The following is a 13,692-nucleotide window of genomic DNA, read 5'->3' as shown; positions in this document are numbered from 1 at the left end:
TAATTTCAGTGTACCCCAAATCTAGGTGGTTTTAGTTGATGTCACTGTGCCTTGGAGCTAAGATATTTTCCCAAATTGTGGACTTGGTTCTTTTCAGATTAGTTTAGAAAGTTGTTAGGCTTGAAGAGAAATCTTTCCCTTAGTTCCAGCTTCCCGTCCCTTTTGTATTTGCATTTCTTTACAATGCAGTTAGTTTTGAAGTAGAGGATTTTTAGCTACAATTCGATCACCTGCAGATCAAATATTAGCTGCTAATGCTTACATTTCACTGTTAATTCATTGCAGTTGAGACAAATGTGTCTTGTGAAGTTTGGTATTTGATATCTGCATGCAGTTTCACTATCATAATTTGTTTAGCTTAATCTAGCAGTATATACCATAAAACATAATTTTTTATGCTACAGTTGTTTTCTGTTAAAAAATTTATACCCAAAAATGAGGAGGGACTCATAATAGCTTGATTTTTAGCTGTAGACTTATTTTAAAATTTTCACCGATTGAATGTGTCTTTACTTTTAATGAAGAAGTGTATTAACTGTAATGATTTTGTTTCTTTTACAGAAGGACAGTTAAGACACATTAAAACTGGGGAGCCATTTGTTTTTAATTATCGTGAAGATTTGCATAGATGGAACCAAAAGCGCTATGAAGCTCTTGGAGAGGTACATAATTTGTGTGTGCATGCATGTATGTGTCTGTGTTTGTATATATATAGGTATGCATGTGGATGTATATATATGTATGTATGAGTGTGTGTATGTGTGTTCATGTGCTATGAGTTTTGTTTGTTTCCCTGTAGAAGTGATACCTTTACATATGTTAATATAGTTTTAGTGAGGCTTCTTTTTTAGAAGATATTTACTGCATATTAATGCTCTAACAGTAATTTCTGTTTTTTGCTGTATAGCTTATGGTGTGATTTAGATTATGTTTGACTTTAATATATCTTCATGATAAAACAGAATTTTCCTATGTAAGTCAGAGTATTATACAGTGCAGTATTTTCTTTAACCTTAGTCACGTCATGGACTGCAAAGCTGTAACATTTTATTTTTAGTTTAAAGATAAATGCACTGGTTGATTTTCTCATGTTACCAAGAAATGCCAGGAATGACTAAATAAAATGGAAATCTGAAGATGAATTGATTAAATATCCATTGGTGTATTATATATTTGGATACTACTGGTACTTCTAGGCAGTTCAGACCCTCATAGCTACCTGCTCACTCCTCAGTGTGGGAAAGGGGAGAGAATCAGAAGGGTAAAAGTGAAAATTCACAGGCTGAGTTACAGTTTAATGTGCAAAGTAAAAGCTGTGCATACAAGCTGTGTACTCAATAAGAAATCTATTCACTTCTTTGCATTAGCAGGCAGATGTATAGCCATCTGCAGGAAAGTAGGGCTTTTTTGTGCATAATGTTGCCTTAGGAAGACAAGTGCCTTATCCATACAATCATAGAATGGGTTTGGGTTGAAAGGGACCTTAAATGTTATCTAGTTCCAATCCCCTGCAATAGTTCCAACACCCTCTACTACATGAGGTTACTTGAAGCATTGACCTTGGAGGCTGGCAGGAATGGGCATCCCCAGCTTCTCTGGGCAAAGTCTTCCAGATGCCTCAGCACCCTCACAGTCAAGAATTTCTTCCTAACATGTAATCTCAACCTGCTCTCTTTTGTTAAGTTTGAAGCCTTTGCCCTTTGTCCTGTCACTCCATGTTCTTGTCAATAGTCTCTCTCTAGCTCTCTTGTAGGCCCTTTACTGGAAGATGCTGTAATGTCTCCCTGTAGCCTTCTCTTCTCTTGGGTGGAGCAACCCAATCTCACTCAGCCTGTGTCCATAGAAGTGCTCCAGCTCTCTGGGGGTGCTCTGTGCTTGCTTTCCCAGCTGCAGTTTGATTGGTGTGGCAGCCTGGACTGTCTGCTGAATGTGCTGGAGCTTCCCAGATGTTTGTCCCACCAGGGGTTGATGAAGCTTGCTTTTTATCTTCTCCTGATTGCTGCAAGAGCTGTGACAGGGAGTAGATAGTGGGTGGGGCTACTGCAGGTGCTTCTCACGTCTTTTCACTTTGTATGTGTCTACATTCTCCAAGTTTCTTGATACACATTTCTTCTGAGTGGATATGCTGTTGCATAGCCTGTACGTATGGATGTTTGTGTGTGTGTACATTGTTCAAATATTCCCATTTTCCAAAAAAGTGAGTTGGACAAGACAGGACACTGAAGATCAGTATGAGGTTCCTGTACCATGACACTTTCCAATCCATATTTGGAAATACATAGCAAGTTTCACATTCTGAAAAGGGCATGAAAATAGCTTCAACCCACAGTAGTATGAACAACTTCTTGTGATTTTTTTTTTTTTTTTTTTGTGCGCTTGTTACAGGAGTGGAGAGCTTATATCTGTGATGTGTTGTGCATTTTGCTTGCATGTTCAAGTTTGACTGATCTTTGAAAATGCACTTCATTTACATTGATAGGTAAAAGGCAAGGAAGGCTTAAGGTCTGACAGAGAATTGTTCTAAGTTGTCTGTTTCGTGTTTTTAGAGAATTAAACTCATCTGTGTTTCAGTCTATTTCTGCTAGGTGCTCAGTACCACATAGTTTTTCCAGCAAGCCACAAATTTATAGATGTTCCATTGTCCGGTTTTGATGTAGTTATTTGGGAACACAGGAGGTGCTGATCCTTGGCATTTTTTTGCAAAACTAAAATCGCGTTTTTTGCAATAAATTAATGGGTCACTGATGGAAAAATTGAGTAGTCCTGGAGTGGTGTATCAGCCTCTGATTAGCTGTTTTGTAGTCTGAGGTGAAGTGTTTAGCAAACTGTGGTAGCTTAAGAAGCAGTTGCTCAAATGATTTGTCAAGTGATGTAGTAAAATCTCGCCTTAGGCCTTTCCTTTGAAACATGATCATTTGGTTGTAGGAATTCTTTAATGTGCATTTAGGGTTCAATTATGTAGCTGGTCATCCAGTGAGACTAAGTAGTTATATTTGTATTACTATATAAAATTGTTTTATATATTCATTGTTTCTATTGTTAGCTCAGTCATTGCATGCTGGTTTTCTAATTTTTAAAGGATATATATGCATCCTGCACAAGATAACTTTTTTCTGTGCATATACACATATATATATATACATGCACATATATGTCATTTTTAATGTGTTTTACTGATTTTAAGAAGTATATCCCTGACCTTACATTATCAGCATCATTCTCTCTTTCCTGGAGCATTAATAAATTTCCGTTTGGTTATCCATGGGGTTTTTTTGCTGATAAAAGTCATGAATATGCTATCTGTGATCTGCCATTTTTCTGGTTGTGTGGAAAAATTCTACAAAAAGTAAAATTATTTGCCTATGTCTTCATTCACTGATCAGTTATTTCAGGCACACAGTTTTTTCTGCAGCCTTTTGATACATGTTGTTAATAGACAATTTAGTGAACTGTTCATAGTTTAGTGATTCTGGTTCAGTCATTGCTATTGTGGCATTGAATTTTGTAGAGAGCCTCTCCATTTGCTTTTTAAAAATTAAAATGGCAACAGAAGTGCATAGAACATAGTGTTGCAGCTGCTTCGAATTGATGATTAATCCATGTGGCAAGTTTGAAGTATGATCAAGAAAAATTTTGTGACAACAGTTTAGCTGTTGCAGACATAGCATTCCAGTTCAAGGTCTCATTTTAAAATTTTTTCCTAGCTTTGAGTTACAGAGATTTGGATTCAAGATTAAATTCCAGATTAGACTCATGTGATACGTGTCTCCTTGCATTTTAAGTAGATTTGTATGCTTATTATTTGTACTGCACTTGCAGTTAATATTTTGGCTACTGAAATTGCCAACAGTCGGCTTCAGCCCCTCCCTTATAATTACATTGAAATTTGCTGGAATTACAAAGAGAGTACTACTAATAACTTTTGCTGGGACTTTACCTTTGATTTTGCCAGTCACATAGTTTGTGTTGATAATGAGATTTTGTATGAAAAAGTGTATGTTGACTTTCTCCTTCCATACTTATGTAGTATCCAGAGTACCCCCAGCATGAGAAGGCAGACTGTCTGTCACTTTGCACATATCTTGCAGCCTAAAGGCAGTTGTAATTTGTTGATTACTTGGAGGTCATTGAACACAGGCATTAATGTTTTTGAGACTGCCATCATTGATAAAGAAACTTACCTGTACTGACAGTTTGCTTCTCTACCAATGCCTTGCAGAATTCAAAAGAGGATTTGTAAATATGTAGGTTATAATGTGGATCACGACATAAAAGTCTCTGCTGTGATCCTATTCAGGTTAATGCCATGTGTTGTAATTGCAGCCTGTCTGACCTGCAGAAGTCTATAAGCAGGTAGTGAAATAGAGATTTTTTTTTTGCAGTCACCATATTATAGTATTTTGTATTTATGTATAACAGATATGTAAAGCAAAGAAACAGAACACTTAAATCAGAAACTCCTGGTTTCAGAGATGATAAAATACAGTTAATTTTATGTCATCAGAGAAGTCTTATTCCACTAAATAAACTGCTTTAAAGTATATTCACAGTGTTAGGTCCAGCTCATCATAAAGTAGATTGACATCAAGGTTAATATTTGAGTAGTGCAAGTGGGATAAGTATGTAGAATTATGACCTTGACAGCCCATAATTAAGATGGCTAAAATCTGAATTTTTTTTCCAGATCTCCTTTAAGTTAAAGAACAGCTTGGTCTCAACATGATTTAAAAAATAAGCGTTCACCTGCTACTAATTTCCTTCTTGGTTGCAAAGATCATTATTTGTTTTGATGACTGAGAGGCTATTTACATAGCACAAATGAAAGCATAGAGCAGCAGAAGAGGACATGTAAGTTAATGAAGAAGGAAGCATTAAGTAGTCTGCATTTGAAAGGGTAGCTTCTTGCATGAATAACCCAAAATCTGATGATAGGCTGCACGTGCACCTGATAGTACTTAAGGTCCAATCTTGCAGCCAAAGCTCATGTGAATAAACTCAATAGGTCTGATCTTGTGAATAAGGGCTGCAGGATCAAGTTTCAAATAAAATGTGCAGATGATTAGTAGAAATCCTTACACTCCTAGTTTCAGTTTCTTTGCAGTTTGTCTTTGAACATTCCAGATTTTCTTGGGCTAATAACGCTTTGATATGATATAAAGTACACGCTGCATACCATGGACCAAGCAAAATTGTTTGCGTGCCTTGACTTCTTATAATGTGTTGGCTGTTGGTTAGTTAGTCATTGGAAAAATTCTTCTTACTGAGTCAACAAAATAAATTTACAGTGATGGAACATATCACTGAATTCATGAACTTTGCCTTTATGGAATGCCTGCTTGGCTTGGGTTGTTGAAGAGGTTTTTCTGTTCAGAGATGAGATGCCAGATACTTAACAGGTGTCTGTGGAGCATGTGTGAATTGCATTTTTTCAGTTTCTTGTATTAGTCAAATTAAAGTGAACTTCCGTGGAGGTAGCAAAAGGACTCACTAAAACTCCTGTTTCAGAGGGAGAGTGAAAGCATGTAATTCAAATATCTCCCCATCCTTATTTTTGGAAGTGGTTAATTTCTGTTTTGTGTATTCTGCTTTGATTTCTCTGCAAGTTCTTCCCCATTTTGGTGGTTTAGGAGTGGTATTCTCCAGTTCAGTGCTGTCACTGAGGCACTCCAAACTGTGTGGTGCTTCCTTCCTTCCCCCTCCCTCTCTTCTTCCCCTGTGACAGGATGGAGAGGAGAATTGGGGGCAAAAAAAAGTAAAGATCATAGGTTGAGGTAAGTACAATTTGCTGGGAACAGAAATGAGATAAGAAAACTAACAGAAACAGCAAAAATATTAATAGCAAGCCTGTCCAAAATCAAGAGTGATGTCCAAGCAAAAGCCTCACTATGGAGGCCTGACCCATGCAGCCAGGCTCCTTTGCTCCAGAAGTGAGCCCTTCCCTGTTTGTGGAAAATATCAGAATAACCTCCTGGTCCTAGCAATGTCCCCACTCTTGCTGCTGTGGAAATTAACCCTTTCCCAGCTGGAATCAGGGCACCCCATTTACACCCCATTGCAGAAGGCTTTTTGCTTTAGCAATATTTTACAGTGGATTCAGTGTCACAAAAAATATTTATAATTGCACCCCTCCTTTATGTACACATCACATTACTCATGAAATGCACTCAGGTCCTTAAACAAAAACAATTCCACTGTTGAGTTTGCCTTTGTTGGAGGCAGGACTAATCCAAACTGTTGCCCCAACAGGTTCCTCATATGGACAGTGGTAACTCTGTCCCTTCTGTGATACATGGGGGTTTTGATTGGGCAGGGCCAGCTGCCTGTAGTGCTAAGTAACCATGTAGACTTCAAATAAATTTAGATCCCAGTGTTCTAAGTTCCCACCACCCATTGCTTTCAATGTGGTTTTGACAGTCCATTGTATCATTCAATTTTCTCAGAGGCTGGTGCATGACAGGGAATATGATAAGCACTCAACACCGTGCTTTCTGGCCCTGGTGATATAGTGCTCTTTTTGAAATCAGTCCCATTGTACTGATGTCTTTTCCTGGTCTTGAAGAATTGAGACCCAGACACTGTTAAGGGATAAGGGGTTTTTTTTGTTGTTGTAGTAAGGATCGTTATGGTGCACCACTTTGCCAAGGTGGGATTCGCTGCAATGCACACGCACAACAGATCATGTATACAATGTACAGACTTTAAAAATTAGCATTTCTAACACAGGTGCCCCAATGGGAGGCCTGGATAAATGGTGTGATATTTCCCAATTCAAAGAATTCCCCCCAAATGGGCCAAATCTCTAGTTTACAGGAGATGTTCTAGAGCAGACCTTGGTTTCCCAAGATGGTATAGGATTTTCCAGCCTCCTACTGTGAGGCCTCTAGGATGTTTGATCTCCTGGCCTAACAAAATACTAGGACTATGCTAAGTTGTTAGATTTAAAAAATTGCAAGTATGCATGCAAAGAATACTGTGGATACATAAGAGTTATATAAAAGAAAAGGCAAAAAATCATCTTGACATCAGTACAACTCAGTTTTTTCTGGGTTGCCATGTTGTCACAGGACTTCCTTTTCAAGGCCCAAAATGGTGTTCCAGGCAGTGGTGTGAGGCACAGGGTACGTCTCCAGCCATCCAGTGGCTCTTTACACCACGCTCAGCACTCAGGGCCTGCCTTGGTGCGTTTGCATGAGTGCAGTGCAATTAACCTGCCAGACTTCCCACTCTTAGTATTTGTCATTGTCCACCACTCTGCAGGGGCTATGCCTGCTTGGCCTGCTTGACCACAGAGCACGTTTCACAGCAATGGATCACCTTGGAAGTTGTGTCTATCATTAAATCCACCCCGTAGTTGAGCCCATCTGGGTGTTGCATCTCTTCCCTGCTGGCCTGAGGCACCATGGGCCCACCAACCAGAAATAATTCACCCTTATGCTGCCAGTCCAGATCCACCTGAGACAGTTCAATCTTGGCAGCCCAATCCACCTGTCCATTTCTGGGATGCTCTTCACTAGCCCAGTTCCTGGGTGCATGTGCACCTACCCCATGTACTTTTACAGCCAGCTTCTCTACCTGGCCAATGATGCCTCACCACAGCTCATCATCTCAGATGGGTTTGCCTCTGTCCTGCCAGCTGGTCCTCTGCCCCATGGTCCAGCCACCCCCACAGTGCATTTACTGTCATCCACAGTCAGTGCAGAGGTAGAGCACTGGCCATTTCTCTCATTCAGTGATATCTAAAGCCAGCTGGATGGCTTTCAGCTCTGCAACCTCACTTGGTGCTCCTTGTCCCTTCACAGCTTCTGTGACTCTCCATGTAGAGCTCTGTACAGCTGCTTTCTGTTTTCTGTGTAGCACAGCCATACAGCAGGAACCATCACTGAAGAGATCACATTGCTTTTCATTTTCTGGTAGCTGATTATATGATGGGGCCTCGTCAGCATGTGTAACTTCCTTCTCCTCTTCTGATGATAATCTACATTTTTTGCCTTTGGGCTGAGTCATGATGAATTCCAGGATCTCTAGGCAGCTGGCTTTGCTGTTTAAGCTTTCTGTGTGATCAGAGTGATTCAATTACTCCACATGGCATCAGTGGCATGATGTGTGGAAGGGTCTTTTCCTTTGCACATCCTGCCCAGCACTGGCAGTCAGGGTGCCAGGAGGAGCTGTGCTTTGTTGCCAAACACTTCTGAAGCAGCTTGAACTCCTTCAGAAGCTGCCAGGATCTTTTTCAGTTGTGATGTAGTGGGCCCCAGATCCTTTGTTTCACCAACTCTAGAACCCCAGGGTTCATCCTCCAGTCTCCTCAGGTACTTTCCCAGAAACTCCAGGAAGGACCATTCTCCCTGGCTGCAGTGTAGACCACAAGTTTCACATCCTCTCCTCTTCTGACTGGCTCCAGGGCTACTGCATGAATAATCATGTGTTTGATTTGTTCAAAACCTTGTCATTCAGGACACCACTTAAAATCATCCTCCTTCTAGGTCACATGAGGGAGAGAATTCACATTCTAACTGTAATCTGGAATATGCATCCTCCAAAAACTCACAGCTTCTAAGAAAGCCTGTGTTTCCATCTTGCTAGTTGGCAGGCACGTAGCTGCTGTTCGGTAGACCATGTCCGTTGGAATGCGATGATGTCCATCTTGCCATTTTACTCCCAAGAAAGGAATTTCCTGGACAGGTCCCTTGACCTTACTTTGCTTCACAGCAAAAGCAGGCTTCAGAAGGATTTGGATTATGTTCTCCCCTTTCTCCCAGACTTTCTCAGCTGTGTTTCCCCATGGGATGATATCATCATTTTAAGTGTTCTGGAGCCTCACCCTTTTCTAGAGCAGTCTGGGTCACTCAAGGCAGGTAGTGGGCCTGAGTACAGAATAACCTCTGAGTCTCAGCCATACCTTCTCTGGGCTACTGCAAAAATTAACCATGTCCTGGCCAGACTGGGACACCCATCTACTAATGAATATTGCAGAAGGTTTTTTGCTTTAGCAAAATTTTCCAGTGGAGTCACAAAAAACTTGGACAAAAAGATCAAGATAGGCAGAAGAGTGAGATTAGCCAGGATCTTTAAAATATGTGAGGATGTAATCTCATTTCTTACTACACAGGGAAGAATCTGTGTAGAACAGAGAATTGTGAGTTTGCTATTTGAAGAAAGAGCCTAAATGAGCCCTATCACATTATGGACAACAAGGGCAAATATAAATGCAGTACTTTAGGAATTCATGCCCTATTTGTTATAGGGTTTTTTTCATATCGGTCTGATTATTTTCAAGGTAAGTGTGAAATAGAAAAATGGCAAAGAAGACTTTAAACAAATTAGGTAAAGCAACTAAAATTGGGGTATGATACTGAATTTCTTTCTAGTAATAGTTCCTAAGCTCTAAGTAATAAATTTATAGAAAGTTCTAGTCCTTTTACTTTCCCCATTTTTGAATCAATGTTTGTGATAATAGAGAAATTTAGTGGAGGCAGTCGAAAAAAAATTCATTGTATATGTGTACGGTCTTTGTAATTTTGTGAAGATTTGGGCTTTTAACAGTGTGGTAATTTTCAGCATTTCCTTTTTTCTGAGTGAAGTAAATGGACAGCTAGGATTCAGGACTACTTAACAGTACCTACGGAAATTTAAATATGAATCTTCATTACATGCAGTGCATTCATTTGCATATGCTAAATCAGCTTTCAAAATCTGGTGTTTGTGAAGACTTTTTAGTGGAATGATTATGTCAGATGTGCTTCAGTGAACTCTTCTAGTTTGCAGGCAGCAATTGGCAGTAGGTTGGTTCATCAGAGTAATATGACAGTTCTCGAAAGGTTCAGAGATAGTTTTATAATTATTGTTAACATGATTCTTGAAAGAAATGATGAGCATCTCATAAACCCAGATGGGAGTTTGTTACATTGTTGATAAATGTGTTTTACATTTTTAAATTGATAAACACTGAAAAGCAGAAAAGATACAATAAAGCAGATGGTTGTTTATAAAGCACTTGTAAGTTGCTGCAATTCAAAGAATGGTACTAATTGTTAAAAAGAAGACAAAAATTGGAATAGGGGGAGTGTTTCAATGAGTTCATCATAAGCTTTTTAAAACTAAAACCTTCAGCAGCTTTAGTTCAATTAGAACCATTCTTGCCATTCTGAGTTTACAAGCAAAAGTTTAGGCTCTCGGTTCTTAATAAACTTTTTACCAACCATTTTCATGTAGCTGAAATTAAAGCTACAGCTAATCTACCTGTATGTATGTATCCATTTCTTTCTTTTTTCTTTTTTGTGGTTTAGAAAAAACCCAAAATTTATTGCACAGCAGAATGAAGCTGAATTATCATTGGACTTAGTAATTGTTTCCATTTAAAAAGAAGGAGCACAGTAGCAAACTCCAAAATCAACAGAGATTTTACAGCAAGGAAGTAAAATAAAATGGTAGCTAGTTGACTTGTTTTCTGTTTAAAGAGTGGTAAAAAAAATCTTTTTTTGACACAACTATCTGACCAGAATAAAGATATTTAGCAGTGCTTGGGCAGAACAGCAGTCAGTCAATATGTGTGATGAAATGAGTTGGTGCACCTTTCTTTTGTGAATGTTTAGGTTGTGTTTCCATTAGTGATCTTAAAAGTTTACATGAAAGACAAAGTATTTTCCTACTTCTCAGCATGAGTTTTTTGAAAAACAGATATGTAGATTTATTGCTTTCATCAAGCAATTCTTCTGAAATATGTTTATTTTCAGTTGCAGAACTCCAGAAGAGCTTGTTCTCTTTCACAGGATTTTCAGCACTTGCATGATAAAGACTTCTGTGCTTTCTGTATTTTCAACAAGATACCTCTACATTTCATTTTTTCAGGAGTATTTTTATTAACATTTAGCAGAACAGAGTGATATTGTCAGTAAAGCTGTATCAGTTGTGTCAGTCCCTAATAGAAATAATTTGTTAAGCTGCAAAGTTATATCAGGCTGATTAGCTAGAAATATGCAGACTGCCTTTAAGCAGGAACATCCTAACCATTAGTACAGCAACAAGTCTGTCTGCCTACTCTAGTGGTGGAGCTTCCAGGTATAAAGGAGAGCCTAGATGACTTACTCCTGTCAAGTGCAAGAGCTAACCACGGTAGATGGGGCTGGGGTTATACTATGACTGTAAAGCTTACTTCTAAGGGAGAAAATGTGCTGGTTTTCAGCTTTTGTAAGGTGGTAATAAGTAATGATTCACTTAATTTTTGTGAAGTTTGTGTGAAAACTTCATCAGAAGATCCACAAATCCTCTGTAGCTGTTGTCTGATTCTCAGGGAAGAGTACTGAATGTCAAGACTGTTACAATCGGAATGTGACATAGACTGAGAGAAGAAAGAAACATTGTTTTAATCTCATGCTCCATAATTAAATCCAAAAGAACCAGTTGCTCTAGGCAATGTTGGCCTACTTTTATGCCAGTTCAGGATTGTACTTAAACTCTCTGAAAAGTTTGAAAGCTCTTCATGTGCAGCTGTCTTCTTTCCATTTTTGGTACCATATAGCTGTGCTTTTTAAATGCTGCCAGGTTTTGACCTTAGTCTTAATTATGGGAAAGGTAGTTTCAAGCTCCTGCTCTGAGTGAAGTAAACAGTTAAGAAGGCCTTACAACTAGTTGTCTCAACATATAGCTCTAAAACTCTACAGGGAGTTTGTAGGTTTGATCAGGACTGCTGTTCTTACACAGCTTTCAGTATGTGTCCTTTAGAATAGTGGTTTCTAACCTGAGGGTAGGAAGACAAGAGAAAGCACCTAGGAAAGCAAACCCACAACTACTTGGCAGTCCATGTCTTTATTAGAAAAACATGTAAAGGTCTGCAAACTTCAGGTTCAAAAGTACAGGTCTTTAAGAAATCAGAATAAGCTCATCCTTCAATGAGAGCTTGTTTCTTTTAAAGTGTATCCACTTTAAATATCAAAGCCATTCTTCTTTAGGTGCTCCTGTTGCTATGGATCCTGCCACCTGTTCCAAGATTCCTCTGTTATTCCAGTTCAATGGGACAAACTTGGCTATGTGTATAGCCTAGGAAACAAGAGGCTGGGAAGCTGAGCTGTGGAAAGGGAGTTGGGGTTTTTTTTGTTAATGCCATGCTGCATACCAGGAAACAATGTGCCCTGGCAGCTGGGGGCATCAGGCCCAGCAGTGCCAGCCAGTCAGGGGGGGATTGTCCTGCTCCACTCTCCGCTGGGTTGGTCTCACCTTGAGCATTGTGTGCAGTTTTGCACACCATAGCATCAGAAAGACATTAGGCTATTAAATCTGTCTGGAGAGTGAACTTCATCTCTCAGAGGGATCACAACCTCAGGAAATTAAGAATAATTTCCTTCTGAGGGCCCTGTATGTTAACCAGACCCTTCCTACAGGGAAGTTCTGCAGCCTTCCTGGGCCCAGGTATGGGATATCAGCAGGAGAATCCCTGAACTAATTCACACCTCTGATTATGACCCACTGCTGCATGTCCAGGTTGGCAGTGATGAGGTTGACAAGGAGGGTACCAGGGTCATTTAAAGGGATTTCAGTGCTCTGGATTGATTGGTTGATGGGGCAGGAACACAGGTGTGGCTCTGCTCAGTTCCTTCAGGAGCAAGGATGAATGATGAAAGGAATAGGAAAACCCCTGTTATCAATGAATGGCTTAAGGGCTGGTGCCATGAGAAGAATTTAGGTTTTTCTACCATGAGCAATTTTTACAGCAGCAAGCCTGCTTGAGACAGATGGGCTCCATCTGTCTAACAAGGGTAAAAGGATTCCAGCCCAAGAGTCAGCAGGGCAGATTGAGAGGGTTTTAAACTGGGTTTGAGGGGGAAGGGGGTGAAACAAGGCACTCCAGAGATGAGCCCAGGGGTGGGAAGCCAGAGTCAGGGGTGAGATCAGCAGCCCAGCTGAAGTGCATGCACACTGTGCACACAGTGTGGGTGACAAATGAGGAGCTGGGAGCCATGGTACAGCAGGAAAGCAGTTGTACAGTCACCATCACAGAAACCATGGTGGGATGGCTCCAGGACTGGAGCACTGCAGTGGGTGGCCACAGGCTCTTCACAAGAGACAGCAGAGGGAGAAGAGGTGGAGGGGTGTCCCTGTGTGTTAGGGAGGCTCTGGACATTGTGGAACTCAAGATTAATATCAACAAGATCAAGTGTCATGGGTAAGAATTGGGGAAAGGCCAACAGGCTGACATCCTGGTGGGACATCAGGATGAAGACATGGATGAGTTATTGTATAAGCAGCTGGAGGATGTTTCAAGATTGCCAGCCCTTGTTCTTGTAGGAGATTTAACCTGCCAAATATCTGCTGGGAACTCGACATGGTGGAAAAGAGGCAGTCTAAGAGTTCCTTGGAGTGCATGGAGGAGAGCTTTTTGTCACAGCTGGTGAGAGAGTCTGCCAGGGGTGAGGCTCTGCTAGACCTGTTGTTTGCAAACAGAGAGGAGCTGGTGGGAGATGTGGTGGTCAGAATGCCCATCTTGGGAACAGCAACCACAAAATGATAAAGTTTTCAATTCTTGGTGAGGTAAGGAGGGGCCTCAGCAAAATTTCTGCCCTGTATTTCCAGAGGACAGACTTTGTCCTGTTAATGGGATTGATTCAGAAAGTTGCCTGGGAAGCAGCCCTTAAAGCCAAAGTGGTCCAAGAAGGTGGACATGTTTCAGGAAATAAATATTGAACATCTAGGAGCAGG

At 40.2% G+C, this 13,692-nt stretch overlaps 1 protein-coding gene across 6 annotated transcripts in view; it reads left to right on the top strand.

The window, feature by feature from the left end:
* The window catches only part of FAM172A (family with sequence similarity 172 member A), a 250,027-nt gene that overhangs the window by 27,268 nt on the left and 209,067 nt on the right, over positions 1-13,692 (top strand). For all 6 annotated transcript variants that reach the window (XM_056513646.1, XM_056513645.1, XM_056513643.1 and 3 more), the window contains one exon: positions 562-662. In XM_056513646.1, the coding sequence (XP_056369621.1) occupies positions 562-662 (101 nt within the window). The remainder of the gene's footprint in view (positions 1-561; positions 663-13,692) is intronic.

The sequence above is a fragment of the Oenanthe melanoleuca genome, chromosome Z, assembly GCF_029582105.1.
Source record: "Oenanthe melanoleuca isolate GR-GAL-2019-014 chromosome Z, OMel1.0, whole genome shotgun sequence".
Lineage (NCBI taxonomy): Eukaryota > Metazoa > Chordata > Aves > Passeriformes > Muscicapidae > Oenanthe > Oenanthe melanoleuca.
The sequence above is the reverse complement of the archived record's forward strand: the minus strand, read 5'-3'. Positions and strand labels throughout refer to the sequence as shown.